The 14,867-nt window shown below is 40.5% G+C and overlaps 1 protein-coding gene across 1 annotated transcript in view; it reads right to left on the minus strand.

The window, feature by feature from the left end:
• Positions 1-1,947: 1,947 nt before the first annotated feature.
• The window catches only part of kntc1 (kinetochore associated 1), a 51,519-nt gene continuing 38,599 nt past the window's right edge, over positions 1,948-14,867 (minus strand). Inside the window, exons 56-62 of the mRNA XM_034092057.2 lie at positions 14,093-14,147; positions 13,174-13,237; positions 11,295-11,424; positions 11,115-11,204; positions 4,920-5,074; positions 2,539-2,641; positions 1,948-2,424 (exon numbers count right to left, since the gene is read on the minus strand). Coding sequence (XP_033947948.1) covers positions 2,389-2,424; positions 2,539-2,641; positions 4,920-5,074; positions 11,115-11,204; positions 11,295-11,424; positions 13,174-13,237; positions 14,093-14,147 — 633 coding nt within the window. The 3' untranslated portion in view covers positions 1,948-2,388. The remainder of the gene's footprint in view (positions 2,425-2,538; positions 2,642-4,919; positions 5,075-11,114; positions 11,205-11,294; positions 11,425-13,173; positions 13,238-14,092; positions 14,148-14,867) is intronic.

The raw sequence follows: 14,867 nt of genomic DNA on the forward strand, positions 1-14,867 counted from the left end.
TAATACTTTTGCTTTTCAATGTTTGCCATTTCAAACCATGAGCTGGTTCAAATCATATTTGCCTTGATTTACAATATGTTCTCATTTGTTTTATCAGTAGCTTTGAAGCTGTTGTGCTTTTCTTTGCCACAGTCCACTTTGGAGTATATGAGATATTTCAGGATTGCACTTTTAACTCACTTAAAATGTTCTCACTTGCTTGGTTTCAAAACATAACAAATGCCATAATCTGTTCATTGGGACCATCAATGCTATTTTTCATTGCTGTTGCCGGCCACTATTGCTCATGTAAACCTACTACTGCTGCCCCCCTGTAACCTCAGAGGCACCCTGAGTCATTTTGTTCTGGAGCCGGGCCTGCACACGGCCACATACTAAACACACTGCAGAGCCCACTCCGTGTCCTGTTAGTGTTTACTTCCTGTCTGCCTTCTTCTGGTGATTTATCTGACGTCCAGCGCTCCGTCTTTTAACCTCTTTTCCTTTCTCTTTCTGGATCCTCCTTAGCAACCTTCATAGTCCTTGACAGTGGTCTGTACTGTATTAACAACGTGTCACATGTTAAGAAGTTACTATCAGAATCGAGTATTCAACTAAGCCGTGTAATACAAGTTGTTAGTAGCCTTAAGGGCCTACACAGTTGTTATGCTATACCACATTGCCCTTCATTGGATGTATAATGAGCTGCACTAAACTACATTTTAGCATTTAAAATACCTAGCCATTCTTTTGCGGTTATTTTGGTGAAAGTAACTAGAAAAGTAACTAAAGTAGTGTAACTCATTACATTTCAGAGACAGTAATTTTGTAATGTAACTTATTACTTTCAAAAGAGAGTAATAAGTAATATGTAATATATTACATTTTGGAAGTAACTTGCCCAACACTGGTATTAAAGTTGAAATCTTCCGGACAAAATTATAAAAGTGCCGGTCAAAGGTCTTCTTTGTTATTTATTGAGCTTTAAAACAAATGAATAACGACTCTATATAATATAATGATAAAATACACGGAGCCTCTCTTTTTCCTCCCTCTCTTCGGACAGCGCCAGTGTCTGTCTCATGCAGCAGCTCATCCAGTAATCAGTGACCCGGCCGACTGTAAACATAAACATATTTATAACTAGTTTAGGGAGTTTGAGAGGTAATTAAAATAGCTAAGGGCGATGATCTGACTTGAAGTGTGTGTTTTGCTGCAGCGGGAGGAGCTTCAGGTGAGCAGAGCTGCGTGTCTCCGTCCTGTCAGATTAGACTTCACTCGCGAGAGAAAGATAAATAATCTGAATTCAGGGTGCAGTTTACTTTGACGTGGGGGTGAGCAGCAGAGGTGGGGAGAGGCGGGGCGATTGCCTCATCATTATTGCTGTAGATGTTGCACAAACAACTGTAGCATGGTCAATAGCGTCCGGAGCACGATAGCAACTCTGCGATCCGCCATTGTTGTTGTTGTTGGTGGCGAAACACTTCAGCACTGGCGCGGGGTAAGCGGAGGTGAGCAGAAGAGGTGGGGAGAGGCGGGGCTATTGCGCAATCACTATCAGTGATCTGAAAATGTCCGTATAGGGCGCACACACGGAGCTGTTTGACCCCCCAGAGAGTGGCGTATGCATTTCTATCCACCTTGGGACCCGTTGTCGTTTCCTCAGTCGTTTAGTGCCATATTCGGTCGTCCTCGTGTGGCTGAACGGTCTATATGACACTAAACAGTAACGCAAACGACCGAATTCGTCCTCGTGGGGCCGCAGCCTTAGAGTGGCTTCCTCTCAGAAACATCAAGCAGGTAGCGGTATGACTGAGGGAAGGGAACTCTTCCGTTAGAAATGAAGAAAAAAAACTGCTCCTCAAACATGAGATGACATTTAATAATCTTTTTTTCATTAAAAAGGTGAAAGTAGGACTTTTTTTCCAGAAGATTCGAAAATTGGGAGTTTATAAATACAAAGTTGACCAATTTACAGAATATTTTATTTACTTTGTTTGTTTTCGGCAAAACAGAGAAAATTGTCTAAAAACTTTAAAATACAGTCTAAATAGGCAACAACAACCCGGCTGCTTTTTTTAAGTATATATTGACATTTGTTATTTTATAAAAACACATCAATTGTATTCTAATTCTTCATGTTAGTGAGTTTTCTTGAAAGGCAACTTGTGGCCACAAAAGTGTTTCTTCTACTACTGTAAGCAGTTATAACAATATACACACAATAAAGAAAGATTAAGAGCCTTTGATTTTCATACTGATGAACTCCTCTCCACAATCAATAATGAAAACCATTTATTCAAATTCATGAACAGTTGAAAGATGGTTAATAAGTGCAAATATTGCATCTTAGCCCAAGAGAAACTAAGTGGAAGAATACATAAATACATCTGCAGAAACAGCGTCAGCTCATCCTGAAACTCCATTCTGCATGTTGAGAAACTCCTGAAAAGTAAAAGTTGAAATGAAAGTCATGTTTCTATAACAGATACTCAAATGAATTCACGATATGAACTAGTATGAATGCTGTATTCCAGACTTAATGGTATACAAGCTTACGTTTATGCAGCTCGGTGAAGGTGAGCCGTTGGTCAGGGTTTTCCCCCGTTGATTCTCTCGGTGTTTCATGAACTCCCGAGCGAGCGAGTCAGCATCGTCCTGACTGAGGAGCACAATAAGAACTCACTCTGCCATCAAACTTTATTTATAAAGCACTTTAAAACCTCCAGACCAGAGTGCTGTACAGAGAAATCTAAAATCACACAGCGCAGCTCAAGAAACAAAAAAAGGTAAAAACACAAAATAAACAAGAATAAGAAACAGCCATATAGTAAGAACAATATACCAATAAGCAACAATCTACAAAGTGCAGAAGGAGAAGAAGTGGGTTTTAGATTAGATTACTTTATTGTCATTACATAATGCAAGCAGAGTGTAACGAAATGAAGAGGGTCTTTCCAGAGTGCAAACAGTCAGTTAGATACACATCTGTCTGTACAAAATAAATGATGCAAGTAAAGGTAAATAGATGTAAAATGTATAAATAAGAATAAATACACTGAGCGTAAATACAATATATACAGCAGTATATGTGCGAGGATCGTTTTATGACGTGATTTAAAAAACAAACAGTGTAGAAGCCTGTCTAATATAGATATTTTTGTATACATTTGTATTTTGGGATTTGGGATTGTGGGAAACCGCATTTCAATTTCTCTGTCTGTAAACACAAACTGAAAGATTGACAATAAAGTTGACTTTTAATGCGGAGAGGCAGAGCGATCCACAGGCCGTTTCTCAATGTCGAGTAAATCTGCTGCAGAGCCACTATTTCAAGTATACTACGTCATCGAGTGGCGCCGAATGCTGAGCATTTAACATGCATTTAAAATGCATTTAAACAGTCCTTCGACGCCACTCGATGACGTAGTATACTTGAAATAGTGGCTCTGCAGCAGGTTTACTCGACATTGAGAAACGGCCACAGTTTAGGCACGGCCCCCTTTGACCTTTGGAGCAGGTGACTTGTCTATCAAAAGGTTGACCTACAACCTTTGAGCAGATTTGTTAAAGGTGGCAGTTTTGACTTTAACGGCGGTAGACAAACACTTGTACCATGTAGTATTGCAATCCTGTAGAACATTCAGAATCTCAGATGTAAAAAACAGAAGAAGAATTTGTCTACTCGCCCCGATGTAAAAACATCTTAGAGCTTCTCAATTGTCAGGATTCTTTTTTTGTGAGTGACCATTTTCCAGACCCCCACAACAAACACACCCATATCTGTAGATAATCTATCAGCATTTGGTTGTTGTTGGCAGTGGCGTTTTCTCCTGGAGGCCAAGGGAAGCCAGGCTTCCCCTGTTTTTTCGGATTGTAGTTATCATTTTAATAAATAAATAAAAACACTTCGTTTAGTTTCGGAAATTCTTTGTTGTGTGTTGCTGCCGGCCGTCTCCCCCATTCTCATTGAGTATTTTACGAAGAGTGAAACAGCGCCCTCTAGATGTTATGGTGAAACCGTAGATTGCACTCTCTGTTGCGAGAGGAGGCTAGTCGAAATTGGCTTCCCTTGGTTAAAAAAAAATGGAGGGATTGACCAATCAGATGAGGTCCACGTGATGCCCCTGCCAACCTGTGATTAGTCAGGGCCATGCCAAGGGAAGCCAGAGGCGGCTGGCTTCCCTTGCCTCACAATCCAATCACATCGCATCAACTTAGTGGTGCAGTGACGCGTCCTAAAACCCGGAAGTAAGCTGCGCTCGGTTTCCCTCGACAAAAAAGCAATGAGATTTCTCCATAGGATTTTGGAAAATAGCTCGAAATAAGGTCTGTGGAAAACGAACCTGTTAGATAAATGCACGTTTTGTTCAGTCGGATAATATCCACATGTCTACCCTACTTTTATCATTTTTGAATCATAAATCTAATCGATAGAAGATAGATAGCGTCACCGCCGTTAGAAAGTAGCAAGCAACTGAAGCAAGTGCAAGTGGAGATTTGGAGTATTTAATCAAAAATAATTGTACTAAACTTCCGCTACAGCAGCAGCAACAAATACAATCTGATGACAGGACGATGCCCAAACTGGAGCTGTGCACAGCGAGGAACAAAGGAGCGAATCGGACGTAACACGTTAAAGGTCTCCTGATTTAGTTTGTGAATGAATGCTTATTAGAGTTTGGGCAGGAGAGTGTGTGCGGACCTGTCGGTTAGATAACAGGCGTGCGCAAGTCCTGCATCTGTATGATACAAATGTGTGTAAAATGATACCGGGTGCTGTAATCACTCATCTGGTTACAGCGTTACATTGACCGCCACACCCCCGACCCAAAAGAAAGGACGTATTATTGGCTTCTCCTAATTTTTTTCCCACGCCACGCTACTGGTTGTTGGACTCATTTGGATCAGAAATGAGGACAAACAGACTTTAAACGTACCAGTTCTGGCTGATCAGGCAGTCCAGCAGGTCCTTCACCTGGCGCGGCTGTCCGCTCGACACCATCAGCTGCTTCAGATGCTTCAAGTGTTTGGTCTTCAACAGTTTCTGGTACTGACCCTTTTCGCTGATGAACGTTAGAACAGTCTCCCTGATCTGAGGAATCACAAAGGCAATAATGTCATAAAAAACAAAAGGAATGGCAGAAACAGTCATCGAGATGCCAACGTCTCAATGCACATGACGGTTTAGATTTATGTTTTCAAACCAAGACAACAGCGTTCACACATATCTCGGTAGCTTCCTGTTCAACACCTTTACTGAAACTGCCACCTAGTAACCATCAATACATAACATTTTCTATATTAAAAACCCTGAAATCAACTATTAAAAAAACAGCAAGTTACAGAAGAGGAGATGATATAACAACGTATTTAAAATCATATATACTAAGTTTTGCATCGGTTACAACAACAGTGCAATATACAGCGGAGGAAATACGTATTTCATCCCTTGCAGATTTTGTAAGTTCACCCACTTACAAAGAAATGAACGGTCTATAATTGTAATGGTAGGTTTATTTTAACAGTGAGAGTAAGAATATCAAAAAGAAAATTCAGAAATTGACATTATAAAAAAGATAATAATTGATTTGCATTTAACTGTGGGAAATAAGTATTTGATCCCCTTGCAACCAACAAGAATCCTGGCTCCCAGAGACCGGTTACATTAGTCCATTTCCTTTAGGAAGGTACTCATAATATCAACTTTGTTACCTATATAAAAGACACGTGTCAACTGAATAAATACATCAGATTCCAACCTCTCCACCATGAGTTAATTTCTTGTGATGTGTGCCATGTTGTGAAAGCACGTTGAGCTGCGCCTGGGGTTTGATAAGGGCTATACAAATAAAGCGTTATCAATATAAACTTAAAGGTCTCCTATTATGCTATTTTCAGGGATATATTATGGGTCTCACATATATAAAAAAAATTAGTGCTGTCAAAATTATCGCGTTAACGGCGGTAATTAATTTTTTGAATTAATTGCGTTAAAATATTTAACGCATTTAACGCATGTGCAGAATGGCCCGCCCCATACGTGCCACCAGTGGCAGCGCCAGGGTATGGCTGGGGTAGGCTACACCCATACCAAGAAATGGCTTAGCCCCACCATGAAAAATGATGTTAAAGTAAGAAAAATAAAGTCCGCCAACTTGCGGAGGAAATTGCACAGACAGCAGTTAGTAAGATTGATTTCAGTAGCCACGGTTTTGAAAACTTTTGTCACGTAGTGATCGTCTTCTCAATAGAACATCTTTGATAACGGCGTGGTGTTGTTGCAGGAAGTCCCGACGGAGAATACTCTTGCTGTAGTACAGGGGTGCACATAACTGGTACGCAGGTTATGGCGTAATCTGAAATGCGTACCGTCACTTGTGTCACAAAGCGCATTTGCGTACCGACGTACTTGTGAAGCTTTTCCAGAAGGGGGTTAGATCACCGGACGACAGAGTCGGTCTCCGTGTGCACAGACAGGGCTGCTGTTAACGTCGGTCTGTACAACGGAACTGTGCCAAAACTACGCCAACCGGCTGCGGAGGGAGACTCCCCCCATCACTGGAGAACTGCGCTAAAACAGCTGATCACAACGTTCACACTCTGTGGTCACGAAGTACTCCACTAGCGCCCCCCCCCTCTGTCGACTTTCCTGAAGTACTCCCCCGTTGATAGAAATCAACACGTAATGAATTAAGACCCCACGGTTTGATGATTGATAGGTGTGTGGGCTGTCTTTCATTTTGACATGCAGACAAATGTTATAATAAACATAGATACTCTGTTAAATGGATATATCCACCTTCTTTCATTTATCTTTCCATTCCCACAACAATATACATAAATAAATGGTATATTTTGGACATAGTTCGAATGGTGATTAATCATGATTAATTAATTTTTAAGCTGTGATTAATCGGATTAAAAATTTTAATCGTTTGACAGCCCTAAAAAAAAAATATAAAAAACATGTCTATGATGTGTTTTGCTCAAAATACCAAACGGATTTTAGACATCCCGCAGATTCAGCTAAATGCTGCCGTGATGAAATGCCATATCATGTTCCAAACCACATCAAGGATTATTTCTGAAACAGTATGGAGCTCAAATGCTTTTTCTCTTGCGGGTTTATCACGAGGTGAGTTCCTCATTTTATTTCCTGCTTTTTGACGCATACTCTCTCCAGTACGGGTTAGCTATGAGTGTTAGCGATGCTTGCTAACGTAAACAAAGACCATATTACGTCCAAAACATGTCTGGCATTGTTTCTGAGAGCAACGTTTCTGATAGTGCCGTGGGTCCACATTTCCGATATTACGTCATATCAGACGCAAATCTGGATTTAGAGATTTGGGTACTGAGGAAAATAGAGGGGGTTTTGTTTTCTGACACTTTGTGAGTTCCCTGACACACCGGGGACACATAGTTATGTATAAAAGACATCAAAAAGTGCATTTTGCATGATAGGCAAGGCAAGTTTAGGGGCATCTGTTAGCCGTCAGCTGTTGCAGAGGCCTGCTTTCACTCCGGGGATACCACGGAGGGACCGGAGCGCTTCCACGCTGCTGTTTTCGCCTGTCCTTTGCTGCTGTGCTGATTTTGCTCCAGGAACATCGCGGATACTGTGTGCTGATCTGGGAAAATGGCCCATATCGGGATTCTGCTGTGCCTGGTAACTGTTTTTGACTATGAGAAGATCTCTAGTCATTCTGAGAAGTCTACTGGATTCAGGTCTGTTCTGCCACCCGCCGTGGGCATCCCCTGCAAAGGTTCGGATGTGTTGCTCAAACAATTACCGGTTGCCTTGTCACAGTCAATCTGCTCGACAAAATATGTTTGTCTTTTTTGTTTTCCTGCGATGATGGTTCTTCAGGACTGGTTCTTAAGCTCAAATCACACTCTCGCAGACTTTTCCGGTGTTTCTAAAGTAGATGACAATGTATGTGTGTCGTTTAAGAGGAAAAGATGCCTGGTTTTGTTGTTGTTATTACTGTCAGGAAATGTACAACCTAACCCTGGTCCGCCCAGTAGTAATAGTCAGATCGCTACTCCTGCTGATTTTAAAGCTAGGTCTGGGTTGGGTTTCATCCACTTGAATGTGCGCAGTCTGTTAGGTAAACTAGATTGTGTCCGTATCTGGGCGAGCTCGACTGACGCTGACGTCAGTGTTTTATCTGAAACATGGCTAAACAAGTCTATTTTGGCCTCTGACATTGCCTTAAATGGTTTTAATGTGTATCGTACCGACCGGCCTAATAAAGGTGGTGGCGTTGCCATTTATGTTAAGAATAAGTTCAGTGTAACCACATTAGTTTCCAAATCGATCAGTAAGCAATTTTAATTTTTAGCCATAAATATAGAAGTGGCAAAGGGTCAACAGGTCATGGTGGTGAGTTGTTACAGACCCCCCTCAGCTGTCAAAGACTCCTTGTCTTCACTAGCAAATCTTTTATCACAACTAGACTACAGGGAAATAGTGCTACTTGGAGATTTTAACTGGGACTGGTTAACTGCAGTGTCAGAGGATTTTAAAAACCTTTGTATCTCTTTAAATGTTACTCAGATTGTTGACAGTCCTACTCGCCCAAATATTAAGTCCCCTAATAAATCCTCCCTAATTGATCTCATCTTAACTAATGTTCCCCATAAATATTCATCTGTGGGAGTATTTGCAAATGATCTGAGCGATCACTGTGTTGTAGCCACAATTAGGGACACTAAGGTCCAAAAGGTTAAACCTCACATTATCATCAAGAGAGACAAAAAACATTTTGTGGAGCAGGGTTTTGTGCATGATCTGTTTGATTTTGATTGGGGTAAAATCGATCTGTGTGCTGATGTGGAAACAGCATGGTCTTATTTTTATCTTGGTTTTATGGAGATCATTGATAGACATGCACCCCTGCGTAAATTTAGAGTAAAGGATTGAGACAATCCTTGGTTTTCTGCTGATCTGTCTAGTCTCCTTCATGAGAGAAACAAGGCCTGGGCAAAGGCTAGGAAATCAGGCTCAGAGGTAGAATGGCTGCATTTTAGGCAGCTAAGAAATAGCTTAAATTCTCATATCAAAAGTGCTAAATCAAAGTACTATCTGTCAGTTACCACAAAGAATCTGAATAATCCTGCACAATTTTGGAAAGCCATTAAATCGTTATCCACCGGCGATATCCGTAATGAGCTACCTCCGTGCCTTACCACAGCATCTGGCTCTATATCGGACAGGGCCACTATGCTCAATTGTTTTAATGAGCATTTTGTGTCCTGTGGTTCTCTATTTGATTCTGTGACTAACTCTGCTTCTGTGAACACTACAGTATGTGACTCTGAAAAACGTGTGTTGGAAAACCCTTTTAGTTTTACTCCTTTTACTGTTGATGATGTTCGTGAAGCTTTATCCAAGTTAGATCCTAGGAAACCGGCTGGCCCGGACAACGTAGAACCTTTCTTTTTAAAGATAGCTGTAGATTTGATTGCTCCACCTCTCACTACTCTTTTTAACCTCTCCCTCAGCTCAAACACAATTCCAAAATTGTGGAAGTCAGCGTATGTCCTGCTTTTGCTAAAAGGAGGGGAGGCCACTTTATTAAATAACTATAGACCCATCTCTAAGTTGTCAGTTCTGGCTAAGGTTCTTGAACGCTTAGTGAGTGAACAGGTAAAAGTGTTTTTATGTACAAATGACATCCTGTCTAAACATCAGTCAGGCTTCAGAAAGCAACACAGCACCATCACTGCCACAATGAAAGTGGTGAATGATGTGGCGAGTATTTTAGATAATAAGCAGAGTTGTGCAGCTCTATTTATTGACCTTTCCAAAGCGTTTGACACCGTTGATCATCGCATCTTAAAGCAGAGGCTACTCAGTATTGGCATATCCAGCCATGCAGTAGGGTGGTTTGTGAACTACCTCTCTGAAAGGTCCCAATGTGTTCATTTTGATGGACTGTCTTCTGAGTGGTTGAACATTTCTAATGGTGTTCCTCAAGGTTCTGTTTTAGGACCACTTTTATTCTCCATATATATCAACAGTTTAGGTGATAATGTGGATGAAGCTACTTTACATTTTTATGCGGATGATACTGTGATGTATTGTGCAGGTCCCTCCATTAAGGAGGCTGTTGTTAAATTACAGGCTGTTTTTAACATTATTCAGACTCAGCTCTCTGAATTAAAGCTTCTTTTGAATGTTGATAAAACCAAGGTAATGCTCTTTTCAAAAGCTAAAAAGACACCAGAGCCTGTTTTAGATATTGTAACTACGCAAGGAATAAAAATTGAAGTGGTTACCTGTTACAAATACCTGGGTATCTGGCTTGATGATTGTCCCACTTTTAAACTTCACGTCAATAACCTGCTTAAAAACTGAGGGTTAGGCTAGGGTTCTTCTACAGGAACAAGTCCTGTTTCTCGCTTGAGGCCAGGAAAAGGTTAGTCACTGTGACCTTTTTACCTGTGCTGGACTATGGGGATCTGGTCTATATGAATGCACCTGCCAATTGCCTGGTCAAGTTAGATGCTGCGTATCACAGTGCACTAAGATTTGTGACAAACTGTAAAGCATTAACCCATCACTGTACCCTGTATGCAAGGGCTGGTTTGCTTTCACTAACTATACGGAGGCTCAGTCACTGGTACAATTTTATATACAAAGCCATGTTAGGGAAACTTCCATCTTACATCTGCTCCCTGATCACACGGAGAATTGTAAGTGGCTACTGCCTGAGATTGAATGCTGTGGTTTTATTAAATGTGCCAACCGCTAGAACTGTCTTAGGGAAGACAGCTTTTAGATGTGCAGCTCCTCTGTCTTGGAATAGTTTGCAAATTAAATGGAAACTGAACAATCTGGTGCCACTAAATGTTTTTAAAGCTCGGTTGGATGCTACTCAATCGGAAGCTATTGGTACCTGTTTATGTGGATAATTATGTAAATGATGCTGGATGATGTCCTTTTGTTGTTCTATTTATGTTTCATGTGGAACTACTTGAGCAGGTCTCCCTTGGAAAAGAGATCAATGATCTCAATGGGATTTATCTGTATAAATAAAGGTTTGAAATGAAAAATGTATATAGCACTTTTCTGTACGCGACAATTCAAAGTGCTTTGAATTGGTCCCCTTTAATTGACATCTAACCTGTGAGGGAAGTCCAGCTAACTCCCCGGTATTCATGAGCTCGTCCACCTGATCCAGGACAGCCACCGGGTTACACCCTGACAGAAAGCCCTGGAAACAGCAGAAACACAGTCAGGTCAATGTAATTAGGGCCTAAAATGAAACCGATCTTCTCACATGCATTGACAGGGATGCACTCACTTGGATCTGCTGAGCCTTTTTGTTGGCAGAGGGGACGAGAAGGAGAGCTCCGAGAGCAAAGGCCGGCAGATTGAACTGTGCGAAGCGATTGGCAATTCCTATCAGATCCAGATTCAGCAGGAAAGGGCACCTTGGAAGAAGAGACCGTGAAATAAACATGAAGAGAAATTGACACATTATTCAGGTCAACAGGTCCTTTTTTCCTTTCAAATTAAATCAGAGTAATTCGTTAACTCAAACGTGTGAATGTTTTCAGAGATATGAAAACACACATCCCCTTTTTGTGAGTGAGGTGTGAAAACTAGTGCTGTCAAAATTATCGCGTTAACGGCGGTAATTAATTTTTTGAATTAATTGCGTTAAAATATTTAACGCATTTAACGCATGTGCAGAATGGCCCGCCCCATACGTGCCACCAGTGGCAGTGCCAGGGTATGGCTGGGGTAGGCTACACCCATACCAAGAAATGGCTTAGCCCCACCATGACAAATGATGTTAAAGTAAGAAAAATAAAGTCTGCCAACTTGCGGAGGAAATTGCACAGACAGCAGTTAGTAAGATTGATTTCAGTAGCCACGGTTTTGAAAACTTTTGTCACGTAGTGATCGTCTTCTCAATAGAACATCTTTGATAACGGCGTGGTGTTGTTGCAGGAAGTCCCGACGGAGAATACTCTTGCTGTAGTACAGGGGTGCACATAACTGGTATGCAGGTTATGGCGTAATCTGAAATGCGTACCGTCACTTGTGTCACAAAGCGCATTGGCGTACCGACGTACTTGTGAAGCTTTTCCAGAAGGGGGTTAGATCACCGGACGACAGAGTCGGTCTCCGTGTGCACAGACAGGGCTGCTGTTAACGTCGGTCTGTACAACGGAACTGTGCCAAAACTACGCCAACCGGCTGCGGAGGGAGACTCCCCCCATCACTGGAGAACTGCGCTAAAACAGCTGATCACAACGTTCACACTCTGTGGTCAAGAAGTACTCCACTAGCCGCCGCCGCCGCCTCTCTCTCCCCCCCCCCCCCCCCCTCTGTCGACTTTCCTGAAGTACTCCCCCGTTGATAGAAATCAACACGTAATGAATTAAGACCCCACGGTTTGATGATTGATAGTGTGTGGGCTGTCTTTCATTTTGACATGCAGACAAATGTTATAATAAACATAGATACTCTGTTAAATGGATATATCCGCCTTCTTTCATTTATCTTTCCATTCCCACAACAATATACATAAATAAATGGTATATTTTGGACATAGTTCGAATGGTGATTAATCATGATTAATTAATTTTTAAACTGTGATTAATCTGATTAAAAATTTTAATCGTTTGACAGCCCTAGTGAAAACTAAATGAGTGTTTGCCACAGATAGTAAATATAAGGGTAATCTTTGGTAACATATTCAATCAAGAACTAAGCTGAATCTAAGCTTTCTAAAAACAACATATGTTTTGAAAAAAACCTATAAAAACCAATTCAAAATAGAACAAGCCAACATGAAATTGGAAAACAATTGCTCTAATGTATAGTGGCACTAAATAAAACACTTAATACGCTTCAGCTGTAACTGGTATATTTCACTTTTTAAATGGATCGCGCTACTTTTTGTGAGGTTATATCGTCTGTCATTAGATTGTGGTGTCTGTTATATGTGTCAGGTATTATTTTGCATTTATTAAATGAACAAAAAAGACTTAAGACATGAAGTTCTTAACACTTTTGGCCCACAAACCTGCTTTAAAATGCAGTCTACCCAGATTGTTATCACAAGAGATAAATCTATCGGTGCATGTACTGAATTCTCCTATTTTTCTGTGACTAGTAGTCCAGGACTGTATTATAATGTCCTATCCAATGTTGATTTGAGTGAAGCGTACTTGAGGAGGAGAACGAACGTCCTGTAGAGCATGGCCTGTTGATCCGGAGTCAGAGGAAGAGAAGCTGTCAGCAAGAAAACAGATCAGACTGTGAGGAACATTGAAGAGGCTTTCTGACCAGAGCAAGGGTTAGGAGAACAATCTGGCGTCTGTGGATGTTGCAGGCCGGTAAAAAGACCGTTTGATCCAGGGATGTCCAAACTTATTCCCCTGAGGGCCACATACAGAAGAACATACAAAGGGCTGGGCCACTCACTAGAGGTGAGGTATACTGCCTCATAGGTTAAATTATAATTCTGCAAAATCAATCAAATGTAGGTCAATTATGCTTTCTACTTGAATATGATTTAAGAAACATCACAGCTCTCCAGAGGGTTTCAGTTATCCTGTTGCAGCTCATCCCTTAAAACAGGAGCCTCAGATTGGTTATAATAATGGGAAATATGAAGGGTCTGTTTAAAGCTTGTAATGGAAATAAAACAAAGATTTGTTAGAACATGTTCTCAGCTCTAATTGACTAAATGTCTTTGAATAGTGGGCTTATTATTAACACATGAAAACTGCTGTGTAATATAGTCTCACATATATATTTAAGAAGTACAATATAAGACAAGCACGAGTTTCAGGTGGGGGCCATATATACATTTTATTTTAAGAACTTGCTGAGGGCCAATTAGAAATGGACAACGGGCCGCATTTGGCCCCCGGACCGTAGTTTGGACACCCCTGGTTTAATCTTCCTTAGTCTGCATGAAATGATTGGATGGCCTACGTGCCCGTCTACCTCTCATTTCCCCCGATTCTCTCCCGCGAAAAAAGGGCTGGGATTTTTTTGTTGGATAACTTACTGGTCCTGGTTTCTCCAAAGTCGCCATACCCTGAATTAATGAAATTGAATTCACTGTTATAAACGTCGTACCCGAGACAAATGGTGCCAGTATCATACTCCTCCAGGTCCTGGAGAAACTGGAAATCTGGGGACAAAGAGTAAAATTTTTTAGCTTTGCAAACATTTCTCAGTCATCACTTGTATTATTATAGCAGTAATGGTTCAAGACATTTTTTATTCTGGTAACCACTAAGTTAAATCACAATTTAAATGCAACGTTTATTGTTTGATTCTAGCCACAAAACCTTTCCTGCTTTTCACAGCTAGTCGTCTCTATGCCCATATTGCCCATCTATTTCTCCACTATAACCACGAACCTTTATTAGAACTATGGCATTTTTATTACCATTATCTTTCTATATACCTATATGTTCACTTTGTTTTATGGGGTTTTATATTGCTGCATTGATTCAGTTGTCTTATGTCTCATCTGTCTGACAGAAACCATTATTTATTTTATTTGTATTATGCATTTTACCTCCTTGTGTCTTTTAACATGTTATATTTTGCTACATATACCTTTTAAAGTTCTTAACAAATGATCTGAGGGGAATTTCTTGTTGCTTGTGATGTGCCATTTTGTAAAGCACTTTGAGCTGCACGTGTTGTAGGAAAAAATAAATAATAATAAAATAAATAAATTAAAATAGAAAATAAAAAATAAAGCTTTATTATTATTATATTTATTAAATAACTGCAACTATCCAACTCTCTGAGGCTCTGGTTGCATAGTGAATTTCAAAAATATTTTAGTTCTGCTTTTTTTGTAACACATTGCAACCACATTTAACTTCACTGAAAATGT

The sequence above is a fragment of the Pseudochaenichthys georgianus genome, chromosome 9 (assembly GCF_902827115.2).
Source record: "Pseudochaenichthys georgianus chromosome 9, fPseGeo1.2, whole genome shotgun sequence".
Lineage (NCBI taxonomy): Eukaryota > Metazoa > Chordata > Actinopteri > Perciformes > Channichthyidae > Pseudochaenichthys > Pseudochaenichthys georgianus.